The following is a 17,409-nucleotide window of genomic DNA, read 5'->3' on the forward strand; positions in this document are numbered from 1 at the left end:
AGTCGTCATGGATGTCGTTTTATACGTTTTAGGGGGCCCCAATTTTGAAAATGATGACCATTTTGGAATCCAAAATGGCGGCCATGCACTATGCCATAAAAGTCGTCAGGGGTGTCGTTTTGTAGGTTTTAGGAGGCGCAGATTACGAAAACGATGACCATTTTGGATTCCAAAATGGCGGCCATGCACTATGTTATAAAAGTCGTCATGGATGTCGTTTTATAGGTTTTAGGGGGCCCCGCTTTCGAAAATGATGACCATTTTGGAATCCAGAATGGCGGCCATGCACTATGTCATGAAAGTTAACATGAGTGTCGTTTTATAGGTTTTGGGGGGCGCAGGTTTCGAAAACGATAACCATTTTCGATTCCAAAATGGCGGCCATGCACTATGTCATAAAAGTCGTTTTATAGGTTTTAGGGGGCCCCGATTTAGAAAATGATGACCATTTTGAAATCCAAAATGGCAGCCATGCACTGTCATAAAAGTTGTCATGGGTGTCGTTTTATAGGTTTTGGGGGGCGCAGATTTAGAAAATGATGACCATTTTGGATTCCAAAATGGTGGCCATGCACTATGTCATAAAAGTCGTCATGGGTGTCGTTTTATAGGTATTAGGGGGCGCAGATTTCGAAAACGATGACCATTTTGGATTCCAAGATGGCGGCCATGCACTATGTCATAAAAGTCGTCATGGATGTCGTTTTGTAGGTTTTAGGGGACGCAGATTTCGAAAATGATGGCCATTTTGGAATCCAAAATTGCGGCCACGCACTATGTCATAAAAGTTGTCATGGGTGTCGTTTTATAGGTTTTAGGGGGCCCTGATTTCGAAAATGATGAATGCAGTATGTCATTAAAGTCGTCATGGCTGTCGTTTTATAGGTTTTAGGGAGCGCAGATTTCGAAAATAATAACTATTTGGGAATCGAAGATGGCGGCCATGCACTATGTTAAAAGTCGACATGGATGTCGTTTTGTTGGTCATGGTCATCATTATCGAAATCTGCTCTTCCTAACACCTATAAATCAACATCTATGACGGCTTATATGACAAAGTGCACGGCAGACATCTTGGAATCCAAAATGGTCATCATTTTCGAATTCTGCACTCCCTAAAACCTATAAAACGATATCCATGACGACTTTTATGACAAAGTGCACGGCACACATCTTGGATTCCAAACTGGTCATCATTTTCGAAATCGGCACTTCCTAAAACCTATAAAACGATATTCATGACGACTTTTCTGACAAAATACGTAGCGGCCATCTTGGATTATAAAATGATCATCGTTTTCGAATTCTGCACTCCCTAAAACCTATAAATCGACATCCGTGACGACGCAAGTTATCTTTATTTTCAGATCTAACAAATTGCTACAGAATACAAAGGACAAAAAAAGAAGCGAGGAGGTAATGAAACAAGCAAACATACAGATGATTCCTCGACGCAATTGGATGCTTCTTAAATTGTGTCCAGATTTATTTGTCATAAAAGTTTTTACTTTTCACGTATTACTCTCACAAGTTCCGTGACATTTCGATCTTGTAATTTTTTAAGTAAATGGTTTTGTTTATCTGTGAGGATCTCACTAGAATAATATAATCAAGGTATGTTTATATTTGATAATTGAAATAGTAACGCAAAAAAAAATTATATTTGTGTCTTATAATCCTACCGAAGACTTTTATTTTTCCTTTTCCTTCTACACAAGTTTGGTCAAGTAATAAGAATTTAGGGCTCTCAATTTTATTTTGACTTCTACAACAGTAAAGCTACGAGGCCATGTTTGGTATCGTTTTCGTATAAATTCGCAGTACCAAATTTAGTTATGGTATCACATTGACACCATTCCAAAGTAAAAACATATAAACTTACTTTCTCTTAAACTCCTCTTCACGCTTAAACTGCTGAACAGTTTTAATTTAAATTTAGTACACATATATTTTGAGTCCCGAGACAGGACATAATAAGTTATCTCAAAAATCATCCTTCAAAGGTGTGAAATGAGGTGTAGGGGGGAATTCAGAATTGACTTCTTGAAGTTAATACTGTTTAAGTTTAGGTTTGAAGTCATGTTTTTTTTTATCATTTTTAACTAAATCAAAGATGTAGACCTTCCCAAATTTAATATAAATCGGTTCAGCGGTTATTGATTTCCCGTACAAATTTCCACGCCACTTTTCACACCTTCAAAAGATGATTTTGGTTATAAGATCTATCCTATGTCCTGTTCCGGGATGCAAACTATTTCTATACCAAATTTCAAAGAAATCGGTTCAGCGGTTAAGCGTCAAGAGGAGTTTAAAAAACCGACCAAGTGCGAGTCGGACTCGCGTATTAAGGGTTCCGTACATTAAGTCCGACTCGCGCTTGACTGCACATTTCTAATAGGTTTTCCTGTCATCTATAGGTAAAGAACTATTTTGTGTATTCAGACAGACAGACATACAGACGCACGAGTGATCCTATAAGGATTCCGTTTTATGCTTTTGAGGTACGGAACCCTAAAAAGATTTTTTTAATTTTGTGGAATGGTTTCCATGTTAAATGGATTCAGCAACCCAGATTTATACGAAAACGATACCATACACGGCCTAGCACCTTCACTGATGTAGATATATCAAGATAAAATTGAGAGCCCTAACTAAACTTTCAAGAGCGGATATCTCAAAAACTATTCAACATATCGAAAAAATTGACAGAATAAACTTGTAACAAATTAAATTAACTTTCATTTTGTATAAGTGGCCATGTCGCTAAGATGCATAGTTTCCGAGATATAATCGAAAAACCGGAAAATGGGACATTCAAAGCCCCCTCTCTTCCCCCCGCTCAAGGGCTACGGCCGGGGACTTTTGATATGTTCACCTCCTAACTTGTCCAAACCAAGTTACAGAGTCAAAAATTGTGTTCCGAGCATTTCCCTCTACAACTTTTTTGAGCATTCGTTGGCTGACCTAAGTAGCTTATTGCATTTCTTTAAAAACTTTTCTGTAAAAGGTTGACGGGTGTTGGGTGTTTATATGGTTTTGGTCGATTATTATCATTTGCATCGCCCATGATGACTTACTAGAATTACTTACGAGCACACGAGACACTAATAGTAGTTTGACAAACCTTGGTTTTCAAGAGGTATTTTATATTGACATTTGCTGTCACAAATTTGCTGTCAGATTTAGTCGCAAACCGCACGCAAAGTGCACACAAATGTGTCGACACCTTGTTACGGAAAAGTGTACACACGGCGACGACACTTTGTTTCGAAACAATTCTAGACACATTGTGTGGACTCTGTTACGACACATCTGACATTTAGTTACCACTTTGATGATTCTGCGACTGGAATGGTTATATGGGTAGAGTCGGTCAAGTCAGAGCAATGGAAGCAGGAACATGTTATATTCCCAGTTATAAGGAGGAATTTCTTACCGCCTACGAGTTTTGTGAGTAATGGAGCGATACTACAGATTGCTAATTTGCCAGACTTGTATAAGGTGTTTCAAAGATGTTAGCACATTCAGGGCCAAGAACCGGACAGTCGGGTACACTGTTGGTAGCGACTACGCGCTACATACGGCGAAAACGTGGCTACGTAATACGAGCGTAACCCGTAGCACTTAGTGGCAATAAATGTGTTAATATGTATAGTCTAAGCCACCTACTACCGCAGAGTCGGTCAAGTCAGAGCATTGGAAGCACGAACATGTTATATTCCCAGCTATGAGAAGGAACTTTTTACCGCCTACTAGCTTTGTGAGCAATGGAGCGATATTACAGATTGCTAATTTGCCAGATTTGTATAAGGTGTTTGAGAGATGTTAACACATTCAACACCAAGAACCCGACTGTCGGGTACACTGTTCGTAGCGACTACGCGCTACATACGACGAAACCGTGGCTACGCGCTACGAGCGTAACCCGTAGCACTTAGTGGTATTGAATGTGTAGTCTAACTCTGATACTACCACAGCGTCGGTCAAGTCAGAGCAATGGAAGCAGAAACATGTTATATTCCCAGCTGTAAGAAGAAACTTTTTACCGCCTACTAGCTTTGTGAGTAATGGCGCGATATTACAGATTGTTAATCTGCCGGATTTGTTTAAGATATTTGAGAGATGTTGATGTTTGATGAATGAATTATAGTTATGTTGTTTGATTTGTAGTTTTATTTACTAGTAAAATACTTACATAATCTGAAACACACAAATACAATCATTTGTTACATGTTTAACGACAGAACAGCGAAAACTAAGTAAAATAATTGCAAAATTAGGAGTTAATTACTAAACTAAGAACAAGAATTAATTAGAGATAGGTTAAAATAAGCAACACAACAGATAAGGTAAAAACGATTTTATTAAAAAAGGTGGGCTTATTTTAGTTGCTCTTCCAATCAAAAAGGGTTGTATAACACATCAGTCGTTTTCTTCTTACAAAAAGCAATACCGCAGATCAAGCAGATTATCGGGTGTGGCCTGTAATATGAGCAAAAATTTAAACGGTAGGCTGTACTCCTCATACTGACCAACATTTGTTCAGCTACTTTTAAAAATAACTTGTGGTTTGATTTTTAATACACTTTAAAGTTTATTCTAAGGCGTGACAAGCAACGTCAATCACAATGAAATGGCGTGCCGATGTCGTCCATTGAAGATAACATTTATTTTGTATGAAAAATAGGGAGTCTAAATACTTAATAATTTTTAAAAGTTGTTGAACAAAAGTGTCACCGTTTGAGGAGTACAATCCATGTTTTAATTATTTGCTCGTCTTACAGGCCACACCCGGTATGTATAAACTATGTTACTGTAATCTGCAGTTCATGATACGTTGTATTGTATGGTATGAGCATGTATGAGTATAACTATCACGTATCGACGACGTAGTTGGGATGCACGACCAGCAGCGGATCGTCCTCGACTTCTTGCTCTGTCGCGGACTTCTGTGTGCTCTTGAGGCCGGTGGTGGATAGCGGGATTATCACTTGGTCCTGCAAAGAACGTATAAGGAATTAGTAATTAGGGATGGGGGCACGGATTTCTTTTTGTCTGTTGAAAACTTGTTGCTATATACCATAACATAATATAAGTATATTAAGTATAACCACAGAATAAATAATAGTAATACCGTACAGAAAGGAAACTTCCTACAAAACCGAAGTTTGACAGCGGTTCAGGGTCGAATCATGCTATCTCTTTCATTCTAATACATGGCACTATCCCTTTCGGTTATTTAGGGTTGTCAAAATTCAAGTGGTTATCTTATCTGTGGTCGTGCACGCCAAAGGAAGTCCAGTGGTGCCAACCCTAATAATTGCTCGGAGCAATGCTGAGCCGAGTCAGCCGAGCGGAGCCGAGTTTGGCCGATCTCAGGAGTTTCGCACCCCTGGTATAACTCACATGGTACATGAGCCGGTCGATGACCTTCTCGACCAGCGTCTTTCGTTCTAGAAGCTCGTCCTCGTCTTCTATGGCTCCCTGTGACACCAGCCGCTCCAGGTACCAGCTGACTACAGCGCTCTTGCCTGAGCTCTCTTGTATAATACATTACAATACTCACATGGTACATGAGCCGGTCGATGACCTTCTCGACCAGCGTCTTTCGTTCTAGAAGCTCGTCCTCGTCTTCTATGGCTCCCTGTGACACCAGCTGCTCCAGGTACCAGCTGACTACGGCGCTCTTGCCTGAGCTCTCTTGTATAATACATTACAATACTCACATGGTACATGAGCCGGTCGATGACCTTCTCGACCAGCGTCTTTCGTTCTAGAAGCTCGTCCTCGTCTTCTATGGCTCCCTGTGACACCAGCTGCTCCAGGTACCAGCTGACTACGGCGCTCTTCTTCATGCCTGAGCTCTCTTCGCCTGAAACAGGAATATTTTTTTATTAACAGTGACAATTTAGGCAAATAATAACCAACTCGTCACACAACTAACCAGGAATCGAGGCCTGCGGGCGCAGCATGGTTCCATTTTTATCGCCTGTCGCTATGCCCGTCACTTTCGCACTTACAAACTTGTTAGAACGTGACAGGCATGGTGACAAGCGATAAAAATGCGACCATGCTACCGCCGCAGGCCCAATGGCTTATTCATAGGCACTATCGACTAGGCCACGGGACGTCAAACGTTTTTTGAAGTGAAAACTTCTTTAGCAGCGCTGTCCACTTTTTGTGATGAGGAAAAATGTTAAACTCGTAACAGGTGTCACGTGACCGTAAGACGGACACGTGACCTGATCGAAAAACAACTACAATATCGTTAGGTTTTTCTTTATTGATTTAAATGTCATCTAGTGAGTTTCCCTCTAACTGGGGGCCGATTTTTGAAATTCGAGCGTTCGATTTCGTCACTCGAAAATCGGTGGAAAATGGCCAAATGCTAATTTTTGAAAAACGAGCGATAGAAATTGGAAATCTAGTGGTATTGACCACAATTCTATTAGTAGAATTTAAATACCTAGTAGTGGAGATATTAGTTATTGACCGAAATACACGAAATCGAGCGGTTTAATTTCAAAAATCGGCCCCCAGGTACTAATATAACTCGAGTACTAACAGTGATGTGGTTAGAGGTTTTAAGTAGTGCGACGAACTAACGCTAGATGGCGTTAACCTCAATTATACTTGAGTTTTCACTTCTGCCGGCACACCCGGAGTGCAACCCGTTGTTTTTACTAAGCATACCTCTGGTTTCCGCCTCCGCTTCTTCCTTCCTCATGAACACGACCAGCATGTCGCTGAGGGTCTTGTATTCCTCGAAGGAGAGAGTCAGCTTCTTCTTGCCCGAGTCTCCGTTCACTGGCGTCTCTGTAAACATTGCAATAAAATTATAGTTGATTTAGTCTCAAGTGTAAAAGTGGCACACTGGAAACAATAATATTAGACTGTATTTAATAGTTATTTGTACAACAAGAGATCAAAGTTTGATATTTCTTCGAGTGCTTATTTTGAGTCCCGTGCAAGCGAAAGATTCTATAATAGATCTAATTTAGAATCTTGAGCGTAGTAAGGGATTCAAAAGCGCACGAGATGTAAATAACTTTGATCTCGTGTAGTACACAAAATTTTTCACCCTAAGCAGTGAGAACATACCTAGAGGGACAGAGATAATAGAACCCAAGTATATCGAACTTGTATTAGACCCCGCATGTTGAAATGACATTTTCACCTCAGCAGCTCGAACAAGGGTACTTTGCTTCTTAAAAACAGTGAGCAAAATGCAATTTTGCTCACTGACTCATTTTGCCTCACTCAGTGAGCAAAGTCGCATTTTGCTCACTGAGTAGACAAAATGAGTGAGCAAAATCGCATTTTGCTCACTGAGTGAGACAAAATGTCATTCAAGTGACCTTTATAGTCAAATGTCATTTCACCATGCGGGGTCTAATACAAGTTCGATATAAGTATATCGAGGGTTCTATTATCTCTGTCCCTGTAGGTATGTTCTCACTGCTTAGGGTGAAAAATTTTGTGTACTACACGAGATCAAAGTTATTTACATCTCGTGCGCTTTTGAATCCCTTACTACGCTCAAGATTCTAAATTAGATTCACTCGCTACGCTCGTGAATCTATTATAGAATCTTTCGCTTGCACGGGACTCAAAATAAGCACTCGAAGAAATATCAAACTTTGATCTCTTGTTGTACAAATAACTATTGACTATAAAGGTCACTTGAATGTCATTTTGTCTCACTCAGTCAAAATGACTCAGTAAGCAAAATGCGATTTTGCTCACTGTTTTTAAGAAGCAAAGTACCCTTGTTCGAGCTGCTGAGGTGAAAAATAAATTATTTCACACCATGCATGAAATAAAGGACCAGATAATTATTAGACAAACATAGATAGCAGTTATTTTTAAACACAAGTTCTATCTAATAAATCGGATAGAAATATAAAAAGTAGGTGGGTTGACTGTAACGTCATTGCGTAAAGTTTCATATAAAATCCATATTTAGCTAATCGTTTTGAGTTATAAATAAAAAAACCGGGCAAGTGCGAGTCGGACTCGCGCACGAAGGGTTCCGTACCATAGCAAAAAAAAGACGGTCACCCATCCAAGTACTGACCACGCCCGACGTTGCTTAACTTTGGTCAAAAATCACGTTTGTTGTATGGGAGCTCCATTTAAATCTCTATTTTATTCTTTTCTTAGTATTTTTTGTTATAGCGGCAACATAAATACATCATCTGTGGAAATTTCAACTGTCTAGCTATCACGGTTCGTGAGATACAGCCTGGTGACAGACGGACGGACGGACGGACAGCGAAGTCTTAGTAATAGGGTCCCGTTTTACCCTTTGGGTACGGAACCCTAAAAAGTAACTGGTTTGAATTTAGTGTAGGAGAATACCCTGTTGAGAAACTCGTATATACAGTAAAAGTGAATAATGCCAAATATTCTACCACACTTTTGTCAAAGGGGATTTTACTTTTGTTTTTTTTTTACATGTTCAAAGTGCAGTATTAGATGTTACAAAAACACAAGCTTTTGCACCATCTGGATCTAGGGTACACTCAGTCTCGCCATTTTCAATAAGCTTTTTGACCATATTTATCGAATAGTTTTCTGCACTCAAAAGTTGTCTACAAGAAATCGCTTTTTAGCAATCTTTCTTGAGTAAGCCGCCTGTTGTCAGGGTCTTCTTTAGTGATTCTTTTATTTGGCTGTTTTTTGTATTCTACCTACTAAGGCCCCGCTATACAAATGAAAAACCCAAAATTTGCCACTGAAATTTGAAACTATAGTGCAGGGAATAGAGTTGAATTTTAGGATCTATATGTGAATCCCTATTGTTTTCTCCTATCTTTGCATTCCCTAATATTTTTTGTCATAATTATCAGTTGTCCTAACACTAAAAACCCTAATTTTGATTTCCCTAATTATTGATTACTTATCCTAACGTTATTAAGCATATTTTCTTTTTTGCGAGGGTCGCAGTTCTAACCCTAACCTAACCTAATTTTGTGGCAGCAAGTTCTAAAACCTCACCATTTTTCAGAACCTTACATTATGGAAAATAATCGTTATGACCATTGATCGTTAGGGCACGTGACCATTAGGACAAACCAGTTAGGGCAAGTGACTTTAGGAAAAACGTTGTTAGGGATTCAGAGTGACACCCGAATTTATATTGTTTGAAAATTTAAAGACACTAATTTGGGCCTTAGGAGGTTATTGTAAATAATAAACGCACCTGTTGTACCATTCGTACCGTTGGGTACGTCTTGATCGACGTCCATACTGGGTTCGTATTGGGGTTCGTCCTCGTCCAAATGGATGTCTGGCTGTTCCACTCTGATGATGGATTTGTTCAGCAATCTTATAACAAAATAAACGATTATTTTTAACTTGTTATGATTTGATCCTAACAGAAACACAAAACCTCGTTCTACCTCATAGCTGGTGTTTCTTAGTAAGGCCTACGTTGACCCAATATGTGGCTTTCCATCAGAATCAGAGAAGGGTCCGTATGCTTCATGTGCAATAAGGACCTTTCTGTCACAATTTCTATTGGGCTTTCAGATAAAAGGGACCTTATTGCACTTGAAGCACAAGGACCCTTCTGCGTGGAAAGCCACATGTGTATTGGCATGTGTATAAACAGTTTGGGGTCTCCAGTCTGGACATTGAATGTGAATCAAAGAAGTCAAGTGAGTAAAAAGGCCATTCAACAGATCCTTAGGATTGCAGTGCACGGCCGTTTTGAAACTTGTCTCTCGCAGTCTTTTGGCTAATGTTGGGGTTGGTAAACCGCGGCTCTTTGGAGGTCCGATTGCAGCTCTTTAAGTTCTAGGCAGACTACTTCTCAAAAGTTAGCCGACCCCTGGGCTAGTGTCTAGTGTGCACATTACCTGTGCGCCTCCTGCACGTGTCTGGGCTGGACGTGTCCGCTGCAGTGCATCTTGGCGAGGGCTTCGGCGAGGCGGATCATGGACTCGAGTTGTCGAGCCGTGATGCGCCACGCGCCGCCGCCGCCGGCGCCGCCGTCGCGCTGTCGCAGGGTCGTGTAGTATTCTACTAGGAGTTTACCCGCTTCCTGGGAATAAATTAATATTTGTCATTGACATATATCTAAAGCGAACTGGATCCCACAGGATAGATCTCGGGGCAGAGGAAGACCCAAACGGAGATGGCGGGACAACCTAGACACGGGAGTTTGTATTAGACAGAGACAAATGGCGGGAAATAGGAGAGGCCCAGCAGTGGGACACACTAATAGGCTAAAGAAGACAAAATATCTAAAGACCCTTACGAGCAATAATAATGGGGCCAGTACAATATCACGCACATAAATTCGAGCCAATCATGCAGTCTAACGCCACAACGCAATTGGTTGATAAGCACATTACGCGCGATTGGTCGCAACTAGTTGCGTTAGACTGTACGATTAGTTGGAATTCGTGAGTGACACCGCTGAATTAGCATCATTCTTATTATTTTCGATATTTGTCAATGTTGTCATCCTATTAACTATTTTTACGAATTTAAATACTAAATATGTAGACCCTTACCTCAGTAATAATAGGCTTGAAACTCCTCGCGAACGCAATATATCTCAGCAAATCCTCTCTCGTGTACACACAATCGTAACTTTCTTCTTTATTACAATGCAAATCCACAATCTTCCTCGCGATAGCGTAGTCGACCATCTCGCTAGTCTCGTCGATGAGTATGAAGAATAGATCGAAGCGAGACATGATAGGTGCGGAGAGCTGTACGTTCTGTTGGAGGGATTTGGCGCGGTCGTAGCGGCCGCCGATGGGGTTGGCGGCCGCGAGGATGGACGTGCGCGCGTTCAGGGTGGCGCGGACACCGGCCTAGCGAACAGAATTGTATTTCTTTATTTGCCAGAATATGTATGGTACAAGATGACAACAGAAAAGGTTATACATGTAAGTATCAGTATTCAGTGGAAGACACGACTTGCTAACAATTGACAATTTAATAATTTTATCATAAAATAAAAGTACAATATTGAAAAAACTTAGAAAAAAAAGCTCAGAAAAAGTGGGGAGTGTTGTGGAACACTCGATTGGTACGAAGTTAAGAAAGGGCTGGTGACGTGTTCATGCTCATGTTTTGTCTTGTATTCTGTTTACTGGAGTCAGTTATGTAACGCTGCCATACATGACCCAAAAAAATTTTATTAAGCTATGAGCTTCATCACATCTGATATTTGAGTAATTCTAAGCATTTCTAGCGTGAAGTGGGGGGGAGGGTGGGGTACAAAGACGGCCGCCATCCGTCATCTTTAAAAAAAATCTACTCTGATCCTGGTGGGTACTAGGGCAAGTTTGGTATCATTTTCGTATAAACCAAAGACGTAGAATTCATTGCTGATATTTGTTTTTTCAATTTCATAGTAATTTTACAAGAAAAACGTAAAAAGGTGAAAAATTTGGTTGGAGATTTTTGCTACGCGGAGCCGAAACTACAAAAGATAGAAAGTTGAAATTTGCACACTAGATTACATTTATAAGTGTACAAGAGATAAGAAGCGATTTTGAGAAATTCAACCCCTAAGGGGGTTAAAAAGGGGATGAAAGTTTGTATGGGGTTCAAGTTTTATTTTAAGCTAGGAATTTGAAACTTCGTAAAACGATATATTATTAAAATACAAGAAAACTAATTTCAGCGTTTTTGAAAATTCATCCCCTAAGGTGGTGAAAAAGGAGTTGAAAGTTTGTATGGATATCAAAAAAATTTTCGAACGCGGGACTTGAATCTTTGTATTTGGGGATATTATTAAAAGACAGGAAAAGTAATTTCAGCGTTTTGTAAAATTCATCCCCTAACAGGGTTAAAAAGGGGTTGAAAGTTTGAATCCATTACAAATCCGAGTAGACACACATTTCTTATTGGCTCCCAGGCTTGAAATGCTTAGAATTACTCAAGGAACATATGTGATGAAGCTCATAGCTTAATAAAAAATTTTTGGGTCAACTTTATAACTGCTTCCGCTAGTTCTCATTCGTTTCATTACATATTTCGCAGTAGTATGGCTTGTGACGGCAAAATTAGACATTTTCATATATCGCAATACTATGGCTTGTGACGGCAAAATTTGACACTTACATCTGTCGCACTAGTATGACAAAGAAATTGGACACGTATAGGGTTGCCATATGGAAGAATTAAATGTCCTGATAAAAATCCGACATCACCCTAAAAATCCGGACATTTCTTGTAGCAGAGATTTGGCGTAGCTTGAACAACGCCCCGGCGGCGGCGCGCTGCTCTCTGTGGTGGCCTGTATCGTGGATCTACTTTTCCCTTTCCCTTCGCCCGATCCCGTACCCCCCTCCCCGGGCGCGCATTTTATTTTTATAAGGTCATTCCTAAAAATCCGGACACATGCCAAATCCGGCCACAATCCGGACAAAGAGTCAAAAATCCGGACATGTCCGGACAAATCCGGACGTATGGCAACCCTAGACACGTATAGCATCCTTAGCTGGGCGTTATTTATACATCACTATCATCGTGAAAGTCAAAGGCAAAGGTACCTTGGCGATCGAGATGGTCTGCTGCTCCATAGCCTCGTGGATGGCGACTTGGTCGGCCAAGTCCATCTTGTCGAACTCATCAATGCAGCACACCCCGTTGTCCGCCAACATCAGAGCGCCGGCCTCGATTACGAAATCGAATGATTCTTCGTCCTGGCGAGGAAACGTTTAGGTTAACAATGATATCCTTGAGATGGGTCATTCTCTGATAATATGTCTGCAGTTGAGTCTAATAGCTCTTTATATATTTTGTATGGGTCATGGCAATTAGATTGCAGGCATATTTTTTGAGAATGACTGAGATAAAAAATAAAAAGTAGAATGGCGTGAAAAGAAAAAGTCCTGAATTAAATTTTCTTTCTTTCTTCTTTCAAATAGGGAGTTCAACTAACCTTGACAACAGCTGCAGTGAGACCGGCTGCCGACGAAGCTTTGCCGCTGGTGTACACGGCTCGCGGAGTAATCTCACTGACTTGCTTCAGGACTTGAGACTTGGCCGTGCTCGGATCGCCCACTATGCACACGTTTATGTCGCCTCGGAGGGTTGTGCCTAAATTTAGAATTTAGTTTCATTCATCTCAATAAGGGTAAAAAGAACTATTGATAAGATGTCAAGAAAACCTATTAGAAATGTGCACCAACCGTGAGGCGGACTTATTTAACTAGTTTTTGATCAGACCCCTACGGGTTTTTTAAAGACATTTCATCCACATAAAAAATACACTGTTATGAATTGGGTAATGTACCCTTGGAGCGCGAGTCCGACTCGCACTTGACCGGGTTTTTACCTTCAATAGTGGTCTTGGCCACCCCTCCGAACAGCATCAAGAGAATGCCGCGCTTGACCTCGTTGTTGCCGTGGATGCTGGGAAACAGGCTGGCGATCAGGTTGTTGTACAGATTGCGGTCCCGAGACATCTCGTATACCTGTGACAAAGAATACGTTGGAGAATTGGTGAGCCGACAAAAATAAAAAAACCGGGCAAGTGCGAGTCGGACTCGCGCACGAAGGGTTTCGTACCATAATGCAAGAAAAAAACGAAAAAAAAAGCAAAAAAAAAAAACGGTCACCCATCCAAGTACTGACCACTCCCGACGTTGCTTAACTTTGGTCAAAAATTACGTTTGTTGTATGGGAGCCCCATTAAAATCTTTATTTTATTCTGCTTTTAGTATTTGTTGTTATAGCGGAAACAGAAATATATCTGTGAAAATTTAACTGTCTAGCTATCACGGTTCGTGAGATACAGTGGTGACAGACAGGGACGGACGGACGGACAGCGAAGTCTTAGTAATAGGGTCCCGTTTTACCCTTTGGGTATGGAACCTTAAAAAGTAACACTGGTGAACCGATAGTCTCAGGTTCTTTTAACCGCCAGCAATTTTTGATCGAGCGTGCTCGTGTCGCCACAGACAGTAATTGTACCACGCAGTTTAAGGTTGGCATAGTTACGGGAGTTATAAATGTGCTGTAAAAACCAAATCAGATATTTGTCTTATTTATCAGACTGTGGCAAAATGAGCTGGATATGTAATGTCTTATATATCAGACTCTGGCGGTTAAAGGGTTAATTACTTCTGTATATCGACGGTGGAAATTTCAAATGTCGTAAGGGACATGTCGTGTGTCCCTTTTAGAATGAAGAATCCTACTTTTGGTGTAATAACTTAAATTCAAAAACAAGGTAAGAATTTTTGGCGTGAGACGCAATAAAAGTTTTCTTATCAAACTAAACATGACTATTTTTAGCATTTTCAGAAATATTAAAAGTGTTCATATGCAACTCTCTTATAACAATGTAAATAAACTTAAATTAATGTTTTTACGATAGTTTCAAGGCGAGTGCTAGGCGGGCCTGGCCGCGTAGCCAACATGTCGATCGCATACGCTCCGTAGCGATCGAAACGCAACTGTCACTGTCGCACTAATAAAGAAGGGTAATAGAGACACTAAGCATTTCATTGTCGAAGCGATAGCGATTGTCATCTTGGCTAGGCCGGCTGTTCTGTACAAACGCACGTTATTTCGTTAAACAGCGTTCTTTCTGCCATATGATGATATGAAGTAATCGAGGACTCGTTTTTACGAACACTGTTCAAATCCCTTTGAAATGTAAGAAACTCGTATGCATAAATTCTCCATCAATTGTGTTTACTCCAGTCTCCAGTTTACTCCAGACCTGCTAGCGACTCACATGCTTTATGCAACTGTAGTTGCCAGCTGTCACCCTTATTTTCACATAATAATAGAGGTCACAGAAAAATATCAATCATGTGAGTGGCTAGCACATAGACTAGGAATCCTCTAGACCGAGTTTAGAGCAATTATTTCATGCAACCGATGATGCCAAAAATGCGGGGGTGCGCGGGACGAGGTGAGCGAAGTCCCGTCCCGTGATTGGTCTGTTCAAAGACACGGACGTCACACAAAGACACTTTCGACTCGAACATGGAGTAGAATTACCGTATGCGTGGCAGAGGGGGTAGCGCGACTACTGGAGGATGTTTTGTCTGTGGGCTAGTATTACTTGCGTTCTCGCGTGCGACTCCATACATCGCGCACGTTATGCTACACCACCAGATGGTGCTCAGTGCTCACCTTATCCCACTCCTTGTCTGTCATCTGCTTCCTCATGTCTTCAGTGGTCATGTCATCGGCGGAGAGTTCCGCGGTGCCGAACCGCCGGGAAATGGCTTGCACGCTGCACGCCAGGAATGCCGTCCTGGAAGTAGATATGTGACGTAATGTAGATATGTGATGTGCTTTTACATCCTATCCAACCAGCCATATCCAGCCAAGTCAAAATCCAAAATCAACTCTATTTCCTACACTATAGATTCTAATTTCAATGGCAAATTTTGGATTTCTTATTTGTATGGCTGTATCACAAATGGAAACATGAGAATTCTTACTTGTAATGAAGCTCTCGGACTCCCAAAGCCTTGAGGCCCTTGATGCCCTCCATCTGGCCCTCATTGTTCTGTCTTGTCCGTGTTGTCAGCTCAGCTTTGGCACCAGGCATGGACAGAGAACCCACATCAGGCACCACTATCAGGGTGCCTGTGAAGTCGTAGCGGTCGCCTGCCTACAAAAAGTAAACAAAGGCTTATGTTGAAATACTAAGAGAGTCAATGCACACAAAGTCAAGGGGCATAAGCAATATTGCTTGTAGAACCAAAGGGTAGTGGGAAAGAATGGATCTGAATGGCAAATGCAGAGGATGTCCTGGTTAAGGACCTACCCAAGGTTTTCATAAATTTTTGACAAGTTTTGAATCATATCTGCTATTACTTATGCACTTCAGATAGAATTATAAGGCAAAGTGCTATTGGTTGTTAAATTTATCTTATTGGTTGTTAAGTTTATCTCCATTTTTGTCTCCCGGATTTTGGAAGAAATTAATACTTGTTTTTTTATGGTTTTTTAAACATTTTCTAAAAAATCATTTTTCATATCTAGATTGCTGTGAAAGATCTAACATATACGAAATCTACATATTTGGATTCGTCTTTGATGTCTGTAAAAACGTATCTAGGTCTAGGGTTTTAATTTTAAACTAATTAACACAAAAGTTATGGCCAGAAAACCAGTCAAGGGGTTAAATAAAACCTACCTGAACAGATTCGACAGCCTCAGCTCTCAATATAACCTCCAAGGACCTCGGGATGCAGCCTCTCGGCAGCTCGGCTTGAGTCTCCTGGATGCGGATCTTCTGGAAGTCCACAAACACCGACTTGTCTGCGTCCAGCATGAACCTGCGCCGGTTCGCGCAGACGGGGTTGCGGCAGATGGTGGGGATGGTGTACTGCAATCAAATATTAGTTTATTAATAAAAAAAAGTTTATTAATAATAAATACATATAAGAAAATTAAAGTTGAATTCTAAATAGTTATCTTTTTTTGTAAGCATATTCTCAATTTATCATATTTGTTTCAAAATAAACTACAGTAGAGAAATTTTAAATTAAAGGTGCAGTTGGTAGATTTGTGTTAAATTTCACCAAATGGTTAGCCAGACTAAATGTTGCATTACCTTAAATTGTTGCTCCACATTTTTTATCACAGTCTGGCAATCCAAACACACAAAAGTTCCAGAGACCAGCTCCGGATGCACCGGATGTGTTCTCACGATCTGTCCTGAGATTCTTATCAATGTTCCAATTTTGGTTGTAGTCAATTCTCTCACTTTGTGTCTTGTTGGCACATCTACAAAGGAAATATAGCACTCCTTGCCTTGTAAGTCCTTCTTCATGCCAGCATCAGCAAGGCTCAACACATAATTCAGAATGGCTTGATTGATAAATGGGTATATTCGATAATACTCCTCAATTAATGTGGTTGCAAGATTTTGGTTGTATTTCTCAACATCATCAAAGCTGACTTCTAGTGTACTCAACTCAGGCTTAAGGAGCTCTTTAGCGTGTTTTTCGTATTTTATTTCATTGTCTTCTTTGAACCTGTAACGAAAAGTATACTAGGTTAGGACCTAACCTTAAAAAGTATGGTTCTTAAAGCATAAGCAAAACTAAATAGCGGAAACCGAGGTTATGTATAACACTTAGATTATTACAAATAATTGTCACTTACTCTTCTAAAAAGTCCTGGAAGAGCTTTTGGCAACGAACTCCGACTTCATCTTTCACTTGGCTTTGTGTAGCATAGGTGTCGGCGACATCCATGATGAATTTCGAATTAAATCACTATGCCACAAGTTAAAAACGAACACTTAGACTACTTTTAAATAAAAACATTAACGTTTCATTAATTAATAGCGACAAACATACGATAAAAACAATCTTTCGCGCAATAAACAAAGCCACTCATCGGCTTGACAGTTACAGAATTTGGCGGGAAAACGGAAAAACATGGCGAAATCTATTTGAGGCAAGT

The 17,409-nt window shown here is 40.4% G+C and overlaps 1 protein-coding gene across 1 annotated transcript; it reads right to left on the reverse strand.

Annotated features, from left to right (window-relative positions):
- Window positions 1-4,492: 4,492 nt before the first annotated feature.
- Window positions 4,493-17,343, reverse strand: LOC134675259 (DNA replication licensing factor Mcm6). Its single transcript, XM_063533478.1, has 14 exons — window positions 17,107-17,343; window positions 16,553-16,976; window positions 16,133-16,324; window positions 15,432-15,604; window positions 15,118-15,241; window positions 13,307-13,445; window positions 12,911-13,068; window positions 12,519-12,671; window positions 10,524-10,829; window positions 9,864-10,048; window positions 9,206-9,330; window positions 6,694-6,816; window positions 5,727-5,872; window positions 4,493-4,997 (listed from the first exon to the last, which is right to left on the reverse strand). Exons 1-14 carry the CDS (start codon window positions 17,196-17,198, stop codon window positions 4,875-4,877), a joined length of 2,463 nt encoding a protein of 820 aa, XP_063389548.1. The 5' UTR covers window positions 17,199-17,343; the 3' UTR covers window positions 4,493-4,874.
- Between the last annotated feature and the right edge of the window lie 66 nt (window positions 17,344-17,409).

Source organism: Cydia fagiglandana, chromosome 21 (genome assembly GCF_963556715.1).
Source record: "Cydia fagiglandana chromosome 21, ilCydFagi1.1, whole genome shotgun sequence".
In the NCBI taxonomy this organism is placed as follows: Eukaryota; Metazoa; Arthropoda; class Insecta; order Lepidoptera; family Tortricidae; genus Cydia; species Cydia fagiglandana.